We start from the raw sequence: 17,003 nt of genomic DNA on the forward strand, positions 1-17,003 counted from the left end.
GTATTCCATCGGTTTCAAACAAAAATACTACTACTAGTATTATTCATTAACCTTAAAAAGTGTAATATGAAAGCACAATTTCATATTTTGAGTAACACAACAATTTCACCTTGTACTAAAATCCCAACTCATGCATGAAATTCACCGAATTCATCGTTCGTGATCAAGAAAGAAAACGAAAACGAAAATGAAAACGAAGGCGAAAATGCAATACAAAAAGATAAAAATAGCAGTCCAGCTTAACGGTAGTTGCGGTAGTTGGGGCTGTACATACAGCTCTCTGCATATTTTTCGAGGTTCTCTGGCTGAGGCAGACGAGTCGCCAAACCTGTGCGGTAAAGAAAAGGTCGTATTACTTTTTTCTCAGCTCCGAGTAGTTTGATTTAGAATGTGTTTGCTGAATAAAGATATTTACCGAGTTCATAGGCTTTCGCTGCTACTCTGGCCGCGATCTGGGCTGAAATCTTCCTGATGTTCGAAAATGGCGGATATATGAGCCCTTTGTCTAAGTTCTCTTGGCTAACCTGTTCGGCTAATGCTTCCGCTGTTTGCAGAAAACACGAACGAATAAGTAAAGTGATATCTAAAATTAGTATAATTCATAGGAACTTACAAGCTGCGAGAAGCATATCATCGTGAACACGGATGGCACCAGAGATTATCAAACCGAGACCAAGTCCGGGAAAGATGTAGGCATTATTTGCCTGTTTGGAGAAATTTAAAGCTAAGATTAGTGTGAAATTAAAGAATAACATTTGGTTGATCCTGAACCTGGCCGGATGCATAAAATTTGCCATTATATTCAACCGGGCTAAAAGGGCTCCCACTAGCGAAAATGGCTCGGCCCTGGATGAGAAATGAACGAGGAGGAATAAGTAGAATTGATCGCACGAGACGAAAGAATTTATATCAAAGGCGAGAGGTGACTCATCACCTCGCTCCATGTATAAGCTTCCTCAGCCGTACACTCGGACTGTGAGGTTGGGTTTGACAAAGAGAGAATGACGGGTTTCTGGAAATGATAGAAGAGAAATTTTGTAATGTGAGTGCGCGTTATTTATTACTGACTTTATGAAGTCGGGATCCAGATCAGATTACATACCTCATTGAAGGCAGACATTGCTTCGACCACTTCTTTTGTGAAGGTTCTTCCTGCTCCTGACGATCCTATCAATATTGTCGGCTTGATGACCTATCAGAACGTGACATATAAGATATTCAGCAGTCGAGGATGCATATGGTCGCGTAGATACGAATGCAGATAAGGAGAGAGAGAGAGAGATTTTGCACCTTCACAGCATCTAACAAAGTTCTGACAGGTTCGTGTTCATGTGCCCACGGCCTTTTAAAATGTTGAAGCGTCTCAACACGAGATTTAACAATCAAACCCTAAAAAAGAATTTGGGGTTCTATAAATGAACAAAAAAAAAGAAACAGTGGTGCCAAAGGGAACTATTGAGAACTACGATACCTTTGAGTCGACGAGAAAGATCTTCTTGCGAGCCTCTTCCACGGGAACATTTGTCTGCGTGTGATAAGGGGACGTGCATGCATAAATTCCAACAAATTACCGTACGACAAATCATTCTAAAGTACAAATGCTCGTCAATTATTGTACCTGTTTTGATATTTCAAGAGCTATGAGCTCTGCAATACCAGTGCCAGCCTGCAATAATTGTAGGCAAAAAACCATATTATGTCAAACAAAATCGAAGAATTAACAATCAAGGACAAAAAATGGCATGTGATCGTCACGTGGTACAAAATCTAGGACGCGTTTAGCAAAAATATGCAGTTTACATGTATGAATTTTGCTGATATCATAATCAAAGCTTAATAGCACTAACGATCTGCTTATACTAACATAACTTTGGTAGATCATAGGAAATGATACTGAGTTTATAACGAAAACACACCTCTCCAGCTCCAAGGAATAAGAACCTATGATCGGACAAGGTGCCCCCGACTAAATTCAGCGCTGTTATGAGCCCGGAAAGGACCACAGATGCCGTGCCCTGATACAGAAAAGATAGAAAAAAGAAAAGAAAACAGAATATGTGAAAACTAACAGTGATTGATGGATGACAAAAGAGGAATATAAAGACAATAAAAAGGCAAGAAATGACTATGCAGTTACCTGAATATCGTCATTAAAAACGAGATGGGTAGTTCCATATTTAGCAAGAAGATCAAAAGCATTGTGGTTTGCAAAATCTTCAAACTGTGCATTCCTCATAAGGAAAGAAATCGTTAAGAATCAGAACTATTGAACAAATTGGTTAACACGGCTTCACTTATAAAAAGTGGGACCAAACCTGGATTAGGACTTTTTCTCCGTAGTTCTGCTTCACTGCATTCATAAACTCGTCTAGAAGCTCAGCATACTCCTGCTTGTGAAGATAAATAACATCAAGTTAGTGGAAAACGTATTGTTGCTTCAAAATTTTATTCCAAGAAGGTGGCGTGATCATTTATGATTGTTAACCTTTCCAGTTGCACGCCTTCTCCTCAGTCCGATATAGAATTCATCATTCAACAACTGCTCATTGTTCGTCCCCACATCAATGGTTACGGGCAAGCACTGAAAGGATAAGAGCAGACCCTCAATAACGACACATTCATTAATCACAAGTTGCATAAAGAGACCCTGAGTCATTACTTGAGACTAAATTATCAGTCATCATTTCAAATTTGAGGTACATGTTACTGTATCGAAAAATAGTTCGAGCTTTTTTTTCTTGGATATGACAGCTGAAATATATACATATGTGTGTTTGTGTGTGTGTGAATAGCCAGATACTTACAGCAGATGGACGAATGCCACCAAGGGCTGAATACAATGAAAGCTTCCCAACGGGTATCCCCATACCCTGGTAAAATTAAACAATATCAAGATTCAAAACAAATCATATGCAAATATTTGTAATAATATATATAGCATGGGCATGAAACACAGTCACGATTGAGTTACCTGGCAGCCAAGATCTCCAAGACCCAAAATCCGCTCACCATCCGTCACCACAATAACTTGAATCTTCTTCTCAGGCCAATTTCTCAATACCTCAAGAATCCTTCCCCTGTAAAGTTGCAACCAGTCACCAGTGAAAAAGCTCACAACAGAACCTCCGAACAGCAACCTTGTATGCTATTAGTCAGACGAAACGTACTTTTCTTTCAGACTGATGAAGAGACCCTGGGGCTGCCGGAAAATACTCCCGTACTTTTGGCATGCTTCACCAACAGTCGGGGTGTAGACTACGGGAAGCAGCTCCTCGACGTTTTCAATGAGAAGTTTATAAAACAGTCTTTCATTTCTCTCCTGAATAGCACGAAAGAGATTAAACATGACCACACCTATGCAAGGATGATTGTCTCATTGCAAAAACAAAAGCAGTTGGAAAATTTTTAAAAATCTATGCCATTCGAATCACCACAGCTGATGTGTATCTGTTAACTACCTGAAGATCCATCATAGCCATGTACCTCTGCAATGGCACTTGATACTGTCGCATGTTGGCCATCATTTTCTTAACCTACTCAAATGAAGAGAGATAGATGACCAAAACTCAAGGGGATCTTTACAAAAGAACTCAGAGAAGTCTACTATACTAACCTGGAGCTCTTGGCTTACAACCACAGGCGGGAGAAGGCCACGTAAAAAGTGGGCATCCCTTTCTTTCACTGTAAAGGCGAGGCCTTTGTTGTAGTGTGGGTCGCGCAACAATGGATATCCACTGGAGAGCAAAGAAGCGAGATCACAGAAACATACATATAGAGAAACTCAGAGCAATGCGATAGTCCCACACTCATCATATTCATCGAAACACTAACGATTAACTAGCCAACAAAGAAAACTGCAAGCTCAAGCCACATTATCAATTCTCAATTTATGCACATGAGTAGGATCAACATAATTTACAAACACATATTCTCATATTATCAATGAATACATTGTTCAAAATGGTGAGTATATGATGATGGATCACCTAGCTACAGTGAGAGTCCAAGGGGTGATGTACTGATCCTCGGTGGCGGTATCCTCGCCGTAAACATCTTCCACGCCGCCGCCAACGGTAGATGCCGGTTCAATCTCCGTCACCCGCGACTGCGAAGGTGATGAGGAGGGAGCATTATCTCTCACCAAAACGCTGACGTTTCGGTCTGCAGGAATGCCATTTGAGCTCACAGAAGCTACCACCACACTTGGAGCTGATATCTTCCTCTGTGAAGATTGCTTCGACACGCCACATGACAGAGTATTGTTCTGCAACATAATGAAAAATTTCCAGCTCCAGATTCAAGGATCAAGAAATGAAGTACAGTAGAAGATAAAAATGGAGTCTTTTCCGTTGAATTGAGCATAATTGGAAGAATATCAAAACAATTTCCATTTCAAATTAGCATCAAACCAAAAAATTAAATAGCTAAAAAAAATAAGGAATCGAAGGAGATGAATTTGGTGCGGAATTACCAGAAAAGAGGTCCCATTGAAGGAAAACATGGCGGCGGAAGAATTGAGGTGAGTGATGAGTGTAGAGAAGGTGAATATGGGAGGAAAGAGAAGGAGAAAAAGAGAGTGGAGTGGGCTGCTAATTTTAACGTGATCTCACACCTTCTCTCTATTTTATCGGCTATCGCTCTCCCTTGTCGATATTGCTCTGTATCAGGGAACCAGCGCTACATTTATTACTATGAAGTATGCTTCTATTACTCCACTGTTTCTTCAAATGTAAATGAAACCCAATTTCCACAATATTTACACGCATTCCATCGTACTCCCCGTCAACAAAAATTAGAGCAATTTGTGTATGCCACAGATTTTAATTTATACTACCTTTGTCCCTGAAAATTTGATACATATTACTATTTCGGTCCGTCCCTGAAAATTTGATACACTTCACTTTTACCATTTTTGGTAGTGGACCCCATATTCCACTAACTTATTCCTACTCACATTTTATTATAAAACTAATACTTTAAAAGTAGGACCCACATCCCACCAACTTTTTCAACTCACTCTCCATTACATTTCTTAAAACCCGTGTCGGGTCAAAGTGTAGCAAATTTTGGGGAAAGTAAGAGAAAAGAAAAAAAAGTAAGAGAAAAGGAAAAAAAATAAAAGAAAAATAGTGTTAATGGAATAATGTGTAGGGTTATTATTTTTTGTGGACGGCCAAAAATGATAATAGTGTTCTATTTTTTTGGACGAATGGAGTAAGTTTCTAACAATAAATACTTGTGTTAAATAACTTAAGTAAAAGAAAATAAGAAATATATTACTCCCTCCGTCGCAAAAGAACATGAACTCTTTCTTTTTTAGTCCGTCCCACAAGAATATGCACTTTATAATTTTGGAACGTCTTTTCTCTCTAATGACTTGGGACTCATTCTCAACTAACAATACTTTAATTACTTTTTCTCTATAAATTTCTCTTACTTTACCAATTTTACATTAAAACCCGTATTGAACCCAAAATGCATATTATTTGGGGACGGAGGGAGTAGTATAATAACGTGGAGAGGTCAAGAAAGAATATAGTATGTTGCATTTTGTAAAAAAAAAATTAATTCAATTTGTTCCAAAAAAAATTGTCACATTTTTTTTGGAAAAAAATTTCTTTTTTCACATTAATATAATAGTATTCCACTATTTTTTTTTCATTCTACTTGCTACATAAAACAATATCTCATGTAATCTAGTTTCATTATGACATCTGAGACTAAGAATGAGACGGAAATTTATTACTACTATTTGTCTATTTTATATTGAGCCTTCCAAACAATTTAAATAGAAAAGTATTATCCAACAAATTTGGAAAATTTAATATTGTACAGTTGTATACTTGCAATGGAGATGCTTGAACAAAAAATTAGTCAGCTACTTCCTTCAAAAATAATTTGGTACAATTTGTTGTAGTGTCAAATTTATCATGAAATATAGAACTTACAAATATTTTCAATCTTTGATGTTTACTTCAACATTCATTTTCAAAGTATCTATGTATACAGTAGTGCATTGTGTACTCCACCCTAGCAACATCACCACAATGGCCCAAAATAAATGGATAAAAAAGTTTGATTCCCCTTTATACCAATAATATTACTATAATAATTACTACAGAAGATTGAAAGAAGAAGATCAAAATTGAATTACCAAATCAATTTTCTTCCATCTCACTTATAAATGGATGGAATGTAAATTCATTTTACTCCAATTATATGCAAATGCATGTAGGAACCATAATATTCAAAAAAGAGGAACATGGACCACAGTCAACTTGCATGACATTCACGTGGCAGGCGATGTTGAAAATTCCTATGATTGCCTTTGTGTAGAAAAAGCATATTCTTATTACGGATAAATTACACTTGCACACTTGCGGTATTATCGCATCGAGTATATATTAGTGAAGTTTTGAAGGACATCAATTTGTACATTAACGAGCCTCCAGCTTATTTACTCCATCCATCCCTAATAGTCCTATTTAACCCAGCACAAATATTAAGAAATTTAATAAAAAGTAGGTTGAAAAACTAGTAGCATGTGAATCCTACTTTTATATACTCCATTCGTCCTCAGTTAATTGTCCACTTTTGCCATTTTCGTTCGTCCTTCATTAGTTGTCCACTCACCTTTTACCATAAATGTTACTAAGTAAATACATTCCACAAACTCATTTCACTCACATTTTATTATAAAAGTGATATATAAAAATAGGACCATATTCCACTAACTTTTTCAACATACTTTTCATTACATTTATTAAAACACGTGCCGGAACCAAAGTGAGCAATTATTAGAGAACGGAGGGAGTATTACTGTATTAGTTTTACAAAAAAAAATGTGAGTACGAATGAGTTAATGGAATATGAGGTCCACGACAAAAATAGTAAAATGAAACTATTTTTCATTAATAATAATTTTGTACTCCATTCGTCCATGAAAAATAGTTTCATTTTACCATTTGGGGATATACACAAAAAATAGTCTTATTTCTATAAATGGAAAGTTTATCTCTCATACTTTATCTACTTTTTTCCTCCATCTCTCTTACTTTACCTATTTTTTCTCCTTCGCTTTTACTTTACCAATTTTTTATTAAAACTCGTATCGTCCATAATTGAGTTTTTTTTAAACGGATGGAGTATTAAATTAAAAGGATAATTGAATTTGATTTTGATTTGAAAGAAAAAGAAAAGGAAAAAAATTAAGATTAGTTTCATTAATAGTAATTTTAAAGTAAATTAAAAATGAAATTGTATTTGATTTTGATATGAAAGAAAAAGAAAATGATTTAATCTTCATTCATAATAATATTGTATTGAGTTAAAAATGATATTAAAATTTATTTATTTTAATTGAAAAGAAGAAAAATAGTGTTTTCTTCAATAATAATTTTTTTTATAGAATTGAAAATAATACTAGTACCATTTATTTTTTACATTTGTCACCTAATACTTCTCATCCACCCAATTAAGAATTCTTAGCTTATTAGTAGTATTTTTTATCTCTAGCATAATCACGCTCTTTATTTTGAAGATACTAAAGGCTTCCAAGATAATTTCTCTCTAGCATAAATAATGTTTTTTAAATTAGGCAACTCTAGAAAAAAAATACTCCCCCCTACCTTTAAAATTTGTAATTTGTTAATCTGGCACGAGTTTTAATAAATATAATTAAAAGTGGATTGAAAAAGTTAGCGGAATGTGAGTTCTACTTTTTTTATATTAATTTTATAATGAATATGAGTGAGAATGAGTTAGTAGAATATAGAGTTCAATGTAAAAAATGGTCAAAGTGAAATGTGATAAATTTTGTGTGATGGACGAAAATGGAAATAAAAGACATATTTTTAGGGACAAAGGGAGTAATATTAATTAATTTAAGTCACATAGCATACTTAAATTAATTAATGCCTATTTATATTTTAAACACGAGAAATAATAAATTAAAGAGAAAAACCCAGATTATATGTAACTTGGGATCGAACATGCAATCAATACTATTTTTACTATAGTGACTAATAATAATATTCTGTTTGGTCTTGAACTAAATTGGAACTCAATTTAATTAGCAAAAGAGTAAATAGGCTTGACTCAATTTCAACCTCCATGGATCCCTAATCTAACGCACAATAAGTCTATATAAAAGAGTCTTGACAGAAGATAAAGAGTGAATCATTCATAATTTTCAAACATTCCAAGATCGGGGATTTCAAAAATTTTCCTCTCTTATGAAAGAAATTATGAAGAACTTCACGTGGAAACGTAGTAAACAATCTTCGATTCTCTAAGTAATCAGTTCAGTAAATTTCAAACTATAGGAATTCATGAATTAGGGTTTAACTACTTATGCGTGAATTAATTGCGTTCTTATATGCAATTGTATGTTTAACATGTGAATAAATTAATCTCATAATTAGTCAAATAGATCCGCTCGTTTGATTATTTGTATATGCAAGTCTTCTGTATGCATGATTCACCATAACTCCAATATGTGCATCCCATGGTAAGTCACTTATTTCTATTATTGTCAAAAAACAACAATTTTAATATCTCTTATGTTTTATTCTCTGTCTACTTAACTAACTAAACACAATTTTTCTTAAATTTCATGTTGAAAAGAAACACATCACTTAATAAGGGATAAGGGATAAAGGAAGTATTTTTGTGAATTTTATCAATATTAATAAATGATAAACAATGTGACCCAAATAATTTTTCTCATTAATAGGGGAAATAAGGATTACATAATACTACAAATTATGATATTCAATATATATTCTATGGTATGGAGTATTGAGTAAGTCCATGCTCACAAAATTGCATGTAGCACTACTTTTATATATTATCCATATGCGTTCAAAAATATATATCTACAAATAATTCACATTTGATACTCCTGTATATCTACCTTTAGCTCTACCTCATCTGGAAATTGAGATTCTTGATGCAGTAAGCATACATGAAAGCAAAGAAAACTGCAAAACCAACCAAAACTGTAGCAACCGGGCCTTTAAAATCAGGATCATACCCAAAATGATCTTGAATATAATCCTTGATCATAGGTGATGTTGGTCCATTGTTTCCTGCCACCGTTATAGTTTTGGTCACATCTCCATACTGTCCGATGATTAGGCCGTACACGGTCCACGCCACCGGGCAGATCCAGTAGTACCACACCCACCATTTGGGAATTTTCTGATGACACAAAACAAAGAGCTAGAGATAGTAAAACACAGCATTGCAATAACGGTGAGGGGTTTAGCTGGACTTACCGGTCTTGGGACGAAGAAGCCCGAGAATAAGTTGAAGAGGGCGTAGAATGCGGCTGCAAAGATGGCTGCAACTTGGTGGTTGGGTGTGATGGAGACGGTCATCATGCCGTAGTAGGTGAAGTAGAGGAAGGAGAAGAGAGTGACGAAATAGAACCAGAAGAATTTCGCGAATGTCCATTCGAAGCTCACCATGGCGTACACGATCAAGGTGTAGTAGGTTGTCTGGATGAGCACATATGGTATTTCTACGATCACCTGAACGAAAGTCCATGACATATATGTTAGAGGATCGTCAACTGCACATTAGTCTGATATTGTCTGCCAGCATGGATTCGTATTTCAAATAGTTTTACCTGAGACAGGGCATAAGGTAAGGCAGAGTACATTCCTGCAGCCCTCTCTCTGTAGAAAACTGTTCTTTCGATGGCAACAATGGGCTGAACCGTTGAGCAGTTGTTTATTCCGACAAACAAGACTGAGGCGTACATAGCCCCGATGACTGTCAATAGATCCGAGTCGCTATCCCTGTTGACGAAATACCATGTCAGGATATGAAAAACATTAGTTGAATGGAAAGTGAAGAAAAACGAAACGGACTTTTTGTGGCCGACTCTCCAGAAGACGGTGCCAACAAGGAGGGCGCAAGCGAGGGTGAAGAAGTAGCGGACGAGGTTGTAATCGGGGCTTCTCCAGTAAGTCCACCATTGTTTCCAGAGGCAGGACTTAAACTGCACCCAACTTGACTGTGAGAACTCTGTTTCAAAGTGCAAGTCATGCGCGCCTGGAGCCGGCGTGCTCAGCTCCTTCACCAATGCCTTGTTTCTCCTGTATAAATTAGTTAGATCACAAATATGACGGTTTGCAAAAAATTAGCATATATTTTACTTACTCATATAACTCTGTGGTTTTGTAGTAGTCTGCAAAATCCATTCCTAGTCGGGATTCTGTCGCGATTGAGCTCGCTTCCAGCATCCATGTTGCTGGATTGTACTTGTCTTTGATCTTCGGAACTCCCGGAACCGCCTGCAATTTCGTACGTTCGATAAGAATCATACATTTTTCATTTTTGTACTAATATGTTTGAATACCTCAAAGTAGTCGATGATTTTCTGCGAATGGCGGCCTAACGGCCCTGCATAGATAACCTGGCCTCCTCTCTTCATGAGAAGCAACTGATTTCAAGAAACAAAGATAGTTTTAGTAAATGGTTGAATTTAAGAGGATGAAAAATGTGTATGTTACCTCATCAAAAGATTCAAAAATATCAATACTAGGTTGGTGGATGGTGCAAACAACAGTTCTCCCAGTGTCAACTGTGTTTCTCACAGTTCTCATAACAATGGCAGCAGCTCTTGCATCAAGCCCAGAAGTGGGCTCATCCATGAATATAATCGAAGGATTCGCAACTAGCTCAACCGCGATGGTCAGTCGTTTCCTCTGCTCTGTCGATAGCCCTGTTATCCCGGGGATGCCTACAATGGCGTCCTTGAGATTCTCCAACTCAACAAGATCCATAACTTGATCAATGAAGGCCTAACACAAAATATCAAATTAAAATCTACAAATGAGTAGTAACATTTATATTTGTCAGCCAGTAAGAAACATGAGCTCACCATCTTCTGCTCCTTGGAGACTTCTTTAGGGAGACGGAGGAAGGCCGAGTAGATGAGAGATTCATGGATGGTAACTTGAGGCGAATGTATGTCGGTTTGTTCACAGTATCCAGAGATTCTTGCAAATGTTTCTTTTTTCTTGGGAAATCCGGATATCATGATGTCACCTTCAATGTAACCGCCGGTTTTTCTGCCAGCTAGAACGTCCATCAGCGTCGTTTTACCTGCTCCGCTCACTCCCATTAAGGCCGTCAGCACTCCAGGCCTGAACGCCCCGGTTACATCACGTAGCAACTGTAGCCTATCCTCGGTGACTCCTTGTTCCCTCATTTCCTGCACGATCGAAGGCATGTTTTAGTTGTCTCGAGTAAATAAAAAAACAGTTCAAATTTTAGAATCCTTACCGGTGGCATGTCGACAAAATAGTTTACACTGTCGAAGGACATGGATAGAGGGGTGAACGGGAGCACCATTCCCCTCTTTGGCGCCATACCAAGGTTTAAGTCGTCGTTCCTATTTAACGAACCACTACTCATCCGTTGCATCGTCATTTCAACTGACATAATGAAAAAACTTTATAAGCAAACTATGTTACTTTGCTACTAGTAGATAGATTAATGTGATCTTACAAGTTTTGTTTCCATCTCTTGTCGACAAGGCTCGGGGGAAAGAGTCATTTTTCGACCTGGTTGGCCTGAGTCTCGGTGCATTAGTTCCAATCAACTCCTCTTCCATCTCCCTTGCTTGCTCCTTAGATATTATAGCCTGTGGCTTCCCAAGAGCTGTTGGTATCGAACGCAAAGAGAATGAGTCGCGACATTTATAAGTATAGGCGCTACAAAACGCGAATCCCACAACTTACGGTTGAGATACATGAGTGAGAATGTGAATAGAATGTTGAAGAGCAACGTGAATCCGACAAGAGCTCCAAATCCAATCCAATACCAGTTTTTATCCGGGAAGATGTTGAAGTTGTTCAAAACCGCTATGCCTAATGGCGTGATCCCGTCTGACGCCTGCATTTGCACCACAAACATGTTAGCTTCATGATATTTAATAAGTCCAAAAAAAAAATAATTATACCGCTTGGTTCATCCATCTGGGAGCGAACATCTCGTTTACAGTAATGGCGTTGTATGCGTACGAGAGAGGCGAACACCAATACGCCCATCCCCACCAGTCAGGAATCTTGTCTGGAAAACAAAGAAAAGTTTAGTTGTATTTATACATGACAGGAGCCAGAGGTGGTGATGGATGTTTCCAACCTTTGGGGAGGATGAAGCCGCCTACAAGGAACACGAGGAGGAGAGTGAGGGCGCCTCCCGTGTTGGCAATGATCATGGTTCTGCACAGCCCTGCAGTCAGCCTGAATATCCCTGCAGCCATCTGCTGGATGACGAAGGTGAGAATCAACTGCTTGAAGAATCTGAGGAGAAAAATAATGTTCATTTATTTAGGCTGCAAGATTAGGCATGGATGGCATGTAGTCAGTGTGAGTGAACTCACATGGCCGCTTGTGGGGCGAATCCGATTGTGTAATACGTTGTAAGCGTCCAAACCACGGCCTCGAACAAGGATATAGGGATTCTGAGGAGAAAGTTTGGGAGAGTATAAGTCCAAGCAGGGTGGAAGAGAAGGTCTCTCTGTTTGTAGAAGACCGGAAGCCTCTGTATGGCGAGAGACAGCTCTGCGAAGCCGTTGAAGGTGTTGCAGATCATGCTAAACAACAGGGCGCCAATGTAGGTTGAGGCGTCGTCCTCGTTCCTGGTGTGCATCTGAGTCCTCAGGAATAGTGTGGAGGTGATGATGGCCACGATGAAGATCTGGACCGTCTTGAAGACGTAGACGAACGAGTTGCGTTTAATGAGGAGCCACTCCTTGTCAAAGTTGGCCTTGAGTAGCTCCATCATTGGGACTGAGTATTTTTTGAACACCAGGGCGGCGCTGTGGCTTCTGCTTTTGTCGTACGGGACCGAGAGCTCGTTTTCAAGGCGTAGTCCCGCGTGGAAGCGCTTGAACCTCCTCACAAACTCGCTCACCGGGATATAACTGTATGGTCTGTGCTTGTCTGCCCAGTATTGCTCTTGGTCTTTTCTTGATGTCACCTATTGCAAAATTTGATTTTAAATGTGTGTTTTTTTATAATTAAAACAAAGGATTGGAATAAGGTAATACCTCTTGTAAGAAATCAGCAGTGCCTTTTCTCTCAGGGCATTTGAAGCCACAACTCTCAAAGAACTCAACTACATGTTCTCTTGGGCCTTGGTACACGATCTGGCCTTCGGAGAGGAGGACGATGTCGTCGAATAGATCGAACGTCTCGGGGGCCGGCTGGAGGAGGGACATGAAGATGGTGGCCTCAGTTAGGTGCACAATTTGTTGCAAACATTTGACAATTTGAAATGTTGTGGAGCTGTCTAGGCCTGTGGATATCTCATCCATGAAGAGTGTCTTTGTTGGGCCAACAATCATCTCTCCTGTAATGGTAGAAGGCTTTGAGTAAGGCCCAAAAGTATGCCCATTACCAAGAATAGTAAAGAATTTCTTATCAGTTGACGGAGTCTCTTCTTAGGTAGTGTTAGGTAAGATTTAATGGGAAAGAAAAACATAATGAGATGTGTTAATATGTCAACTTCTAATGATTTGGTAATCTCACTAGTGGATTTTGTCAACAAATGCGTTTATTAGGACAAACCTTTTCCCACAATGATCACATTCTTTTTTGTTTTTTATAATTTCACTAAAGTAGACCTTGAATTTATAGACAGTCATATCATAAATTACTATTAAGTCTACATGTTACTCTTCCTCCACTAAATTTTACAGCAAATGTTAATTCTAAAACAAATACTCCTACTAAAAGTTATAACAATATTAGTAAACCTGTTGTGACACGTTTCTTTTGGCCTCCAGATATTCCTCTCATCATCTCATCTCCAACAATTGTGTCCCTGCAAACGTCTAGTCCTAATATCTGCATTTATTCGAATATAGTATTAAAATATAAGGAAATCATTAATAATATTGTTTTCCCGTTACACCATAAAATATTACTCTGCCAAGAAAAATAGTGAATGATACAAGTATAAAATTAGTCAAATAAAATAGATTAGAGAAAATAATAAGTAGTAGTTAAAATATTATTAGTGAAAAATAAGATACATTTTTATTAGAGAAAATTTACATTAAATAGATAAAAACTAGTTTTAATAGACAGAATAAAAAACAAGATTTTTAACGGAGAATAAATCATGGCACCATCAATTTATTTCTTAAGAAATTTGAGTCCTTACTCTTAAAGTGTAGTCTGTAATAAGGCTGCTCTCTACACCTTCCATAGCAGTTGCCTGTTAAAAATTTGAAACTAATTTAATAATTCACAAAAAATTAGTTAAGCTAACATTTAGTACCAACTGCTTAGCTAAGCTTATATTTTTAATTACCTTCATAAACAAGTCAACTTCTGCCTCAGGAAAAATACCTGCTTCCCTTTCCCTTCTTGCAAGCTCAGTCAAAAGTTCTGTTTAATAATTTCAATATTAAATCCTAAATACACTATAGTGGCATAATAATTTCATAAGCATAATATTTCCATATTTTAATTAGGTCCCCCAAAATTATTGATAACAAATTCAATAAATATATAAAATTACAATTAACTACTGCGGGCAGGTAAAAGATATACCGTATCGAGATCCGACCCCTTGGCATCTTGCCGAGAAATCTAGGGTTTCTTTGACAGTCATTTCTCCTACATGAACATCATTTTGGCTAATGTATGCTGATGTTTTTTGAGGTACAAATTCATCTAGCAGATGCCCATTGTATGTGATTTCTCCCCTTGTCTGTTTATTTTCATAATAAAGTCAATAGAATTTAATTAATTAAGTCTCAAGATTTGGTACAAAACAGGTAAGCCTACTTGCACCAATAATTAAATACGTGTGAACAATATATAAATGACATGTCATTGAAAAATCAAACCTTCAAAGCTGGGTCCAATTTTCCTGCCAGAGCCAACAAAAGAGTTGTTTTCCCTGAAGATGGTGGCCCTAGTAAAAGGGTCATCCTGTCCAGCCAAAATTAATCATTTACTTGCGAATTTCAATTTGCCACTATTACTAATTAACAAACTAAATTAAATTATATAAGTAGTAGTATTTTCTTTTTACAAAAATTTACCTAGAAGGCTTTATGATGCCTGAGACGTCTTTTAGTATAGTGAGTTTAGTTTTCTGAGCCAGCCTAATTCCTATGCAGCCTAACGCCGTCTCGCCGATGTTGCGCGCCGTGTTGATCAGCGTTGGAAGCGCCCGATCTCCGACGAAGCAGTCCGCCTCCACAGTCAAGTGTTCGAATCTCACTTCAACAGTAGGTAGGGAAATTCCGACCCTGTGTAATCACAAGATTATTAACAAATTAATTGCATTTATGCAACACTATTAAGCATTAACTGATTTGATCATGTGGTGTGAAAGTTTTCAGATTTGTACGCATGGTATCACTTTAAAGTCTGCTTTAATTTCAAGTCCTTATTCTTTAATTTGAACTCCTCATACTTTAATTTGAAGTCCTTATTCTTAGTTTTTACATACATAAGTAGAACATTGAAGGCATTGTTTTAGAAGTCGGACTGGCCCGTCTAGTTCGACGGTGAACTTGTACTTGGTTGAACCGGATAAATAGTCCAGTTCGACCGTGAACAATTGATTGGTTGAACAGCATTTCGTCATTGTATAATTTTATTAATTTTAAATTAATTAATAAAATTATTAGTAGATGCAATTTACCGAACATACAAAGAAAATATCAACTTATACTTTTTTAAGAAAATGCATATTTGTTTAGCCTTCGTTTTCAAACACCCACTACAATCATCTTAGCTACAGCGTCTGACTATTAATAAAAAACGACGCGTGACAACTTGATAAAAACTAAAAACAAAATAGTACCATAAGCAAGGTTTCATGACAAAAGCAACAAATTACAATAACAAAATAACAAGTCAAACTCATGCACATAGTAAAATCCAAAACAGGACCAAGTCAATAAAATTTGACAAGTTCCTTGAATCAATTAAAATACTAATCACCCCCTTCAATCCGTGATTAGGAGTGTCATTTTTTTGGCACGAGTTTTATGAAACATTAAGAAAAATGGATGACAAAAAGTTAGTTGGGACCAGAAGGTCTGGAACTCTAATTTACTGACGAACCAAAATAGAAAAACATAACAGGACTCCTATTTGCGGTGTGCATGAATGAAAGATGAAACTTACTTCTCAATGCGATCTCTAAACTTTGTCAAGAACTTCTCATTATCTTCCTCAGCAACTTTGAAGAATCTGTCAATGAATTCTTGCTTCTCATTCATGTCCATTTTTCTCACATCAATCTCTTTGTGAACAACCTTAACTCTCCCTTGACTCGGCGCCTCCATGAACGATTTCAACACGGTTTTCCTCAGCCTATCGTATGTCGGGAGCTTCTCGAGCGCCGCCCATCGCAGGGCCTCCTCGTCCTCGTCCGCCCTAACGCTCTGCCTCCTCGACGCGGTGGAGCCGGCAAACACCTCCTCCACCATCCTCCGGCTGGCGCTGCGGCTCGTTTGCCGCCCCGAACGCCTCATTCTATCCTCCATTTCTTGTCTATTGTGTCAAGAAATGAAGAAAAATTGTCGTTGCAAAAAAAATTGGATCAAGAATAATGTGTGAAAGAGATGAAAATGGGGAGAATATTGAGTAGAATGAGGGTTTGGTGAGAGTTGAAAAGGGATAAAAAGGGTAGTGTTTTGGGTTGGTAGATTAACTTTGATTGTTTCCAAAATCAGTTTTTGGAAATGTGTGAATAAGTCTTTGGAGAGTTTGAGAGGTGATGATTTACAAAGGTTTGTGTTTTAGAAGCAGAGTTTGTGGCCTTTTATAATGTGGGTGGGGGTGGGTGGTGGTGGGTGGGGCTCTTATCTTATTTTATACAGTACTATTGAAAAATCTTGTGTCAGATTGTGATATGAAAACAAGTTTAGCGATAAGATTTTGATGAATCTTAATCATCTGCACACTTACTTGTATGTTTAATTACTCGCTCTTCGTTTTTTTTCTTTCTTACTTTAT

General features: G+C 37.3%; 2 protein-coding genes across 2 annotated transcripts; both read right to left on the reverse strand.

Moving 5' to 3' along the window:
- Positions 1–110: 110 nt before the first annotated feature.
- On the reverse strand, positions 111–4,713 carry LOC125188835 (NADP-dependent malic enzyme, chloroplastic-like). The gene is made up of 20 exons (XM_048085895.2): positions 4,472–4,713; positions 3,987–4,264; positions 3,614–3,734; positions 3,459–3,533; positions 3,168–3,319; positions 2,972–3,077; positions 2,805–2,870; positions 2,486–2,581; positions 2,316–2,387; positions 2,138–2,221; positions 1,917–2,015; positions 1,619–1,666; positions 1,472–1,525; positions 1,291–1,389; positions 1,103–1,192; positions 935–1,012; positions 772–846; positions 614–704; positions 416–544; positions 111–328 (listed from the first exon to the last, which is right to left on the reverse strand). The coding sequence occupies exons 1-20, from the start codon at positions 4,499–4,501 to the stop codon at positions 240–242; spliced, it is 1,932 nt and encodes a 643-aa protein (XP_047941852.1). The 5' UTR covers positions 4,502–4,713; the 3' UTR covers positions 111–239.
- A 4,102-nt stretch (positions 4,714–8,815) lies between these two features.
- Positions 8,816–16,788, reverse strand: LOC125188288 (ABC transporter G family member 35-like). Its single transcript, XM_048085061.2, has 22 exons — positions 16,170–16,788; positions 15,074–15,283; positions 14,876–14,960; positions 14,577–14,736; positions 14,335–14,411; positions 14,185–14,238; positions 13,775–13,865; positions 13,067–13,368; positions 12,398–12,996; positions 12,157–12,317; positions 11,975–12,084; positions 11,754–11,907; positions 11,521–11,673; positions 11,296–11,447; positions 10,892–11,224; positions 10,521–10,811; positions 10,367–10,450; positions 10,168–10,301; positions 9,876–10,103; positions 9,632–9,803; positions 9,279–9,533; positions 8,816–9,201 (listed from the first exon to the last, which is right to left on the reverse strand). Exons 1-22 carry the CDS (start codon positions 16,529–16,531, stop codon positions 8,923–8,925), a joined length of 4,446 nt encoding a protein of 1,481 aa, XP_047941018.1. The 5' UTR covers positions 16,532–16,788; the 3' UTR covers positions 8,816–8,922.
- Positions 16,789–17,003: the final 215 nt, after the last annotated feature.

The sequence above is a fragment of the Salvia hispanica genome, chromosome 5 (assembly GCF_029641045.1).
Source record: "Salvia hispanica isolate PSC_SH4W2 chromosome 5, Shi_PSC_v1, whole genome shotgun sequence".
In the NCBI taxonomy this organism is placed as follows: Eukaryota; Viridiplantae; Streptophyta; class Magnoliopsida; order Lamiales; family Lamiaceae; genus Salvia; species Salvia hispanica.

Coding starts and splice junctions, on each gene's coding strand:
- LOC125188835 (XM_048085895.2), bottom strand. CDS start 4,501: ATGTTTTCCTTCAATGGGACCTCTTTTCTG. Junction 2,871..2,971: donor TTGGAGATCTTGGCTGCCAG/GTAACTCAATCG, acceptor TAATTTTACCAG/GGTATGGGGATACCCGTTGG. Junction 329..415: donor AGCGAAAGCCTATGAACTCG/GTAAATATCTTT, acceptor TTTACCGCACAG/GTTTGGCGACTCGTCTGCCT.
- LOC125188288 (XM_048085061.2), bottom strand. CDS start 16,531: ATGGAGGATAGAATGAGGCGTTCGGGGCGGCAAACGAGCCGCAGCGCC. Junction 11,225..11,295: donor ATTTTGTCGACATGCCACCG/GTAAGGATTCTA, acceptor TCGATCGTGCAG/GAAATGAGGGAACAAGGAGT. Junction 10,302..10,366: donor AAATCATCGACTACTTTGAG/GTATTCAAACAT, acceptor ACGAAATTGCAG/GCGGTTCCGGGAGTTCCGAA.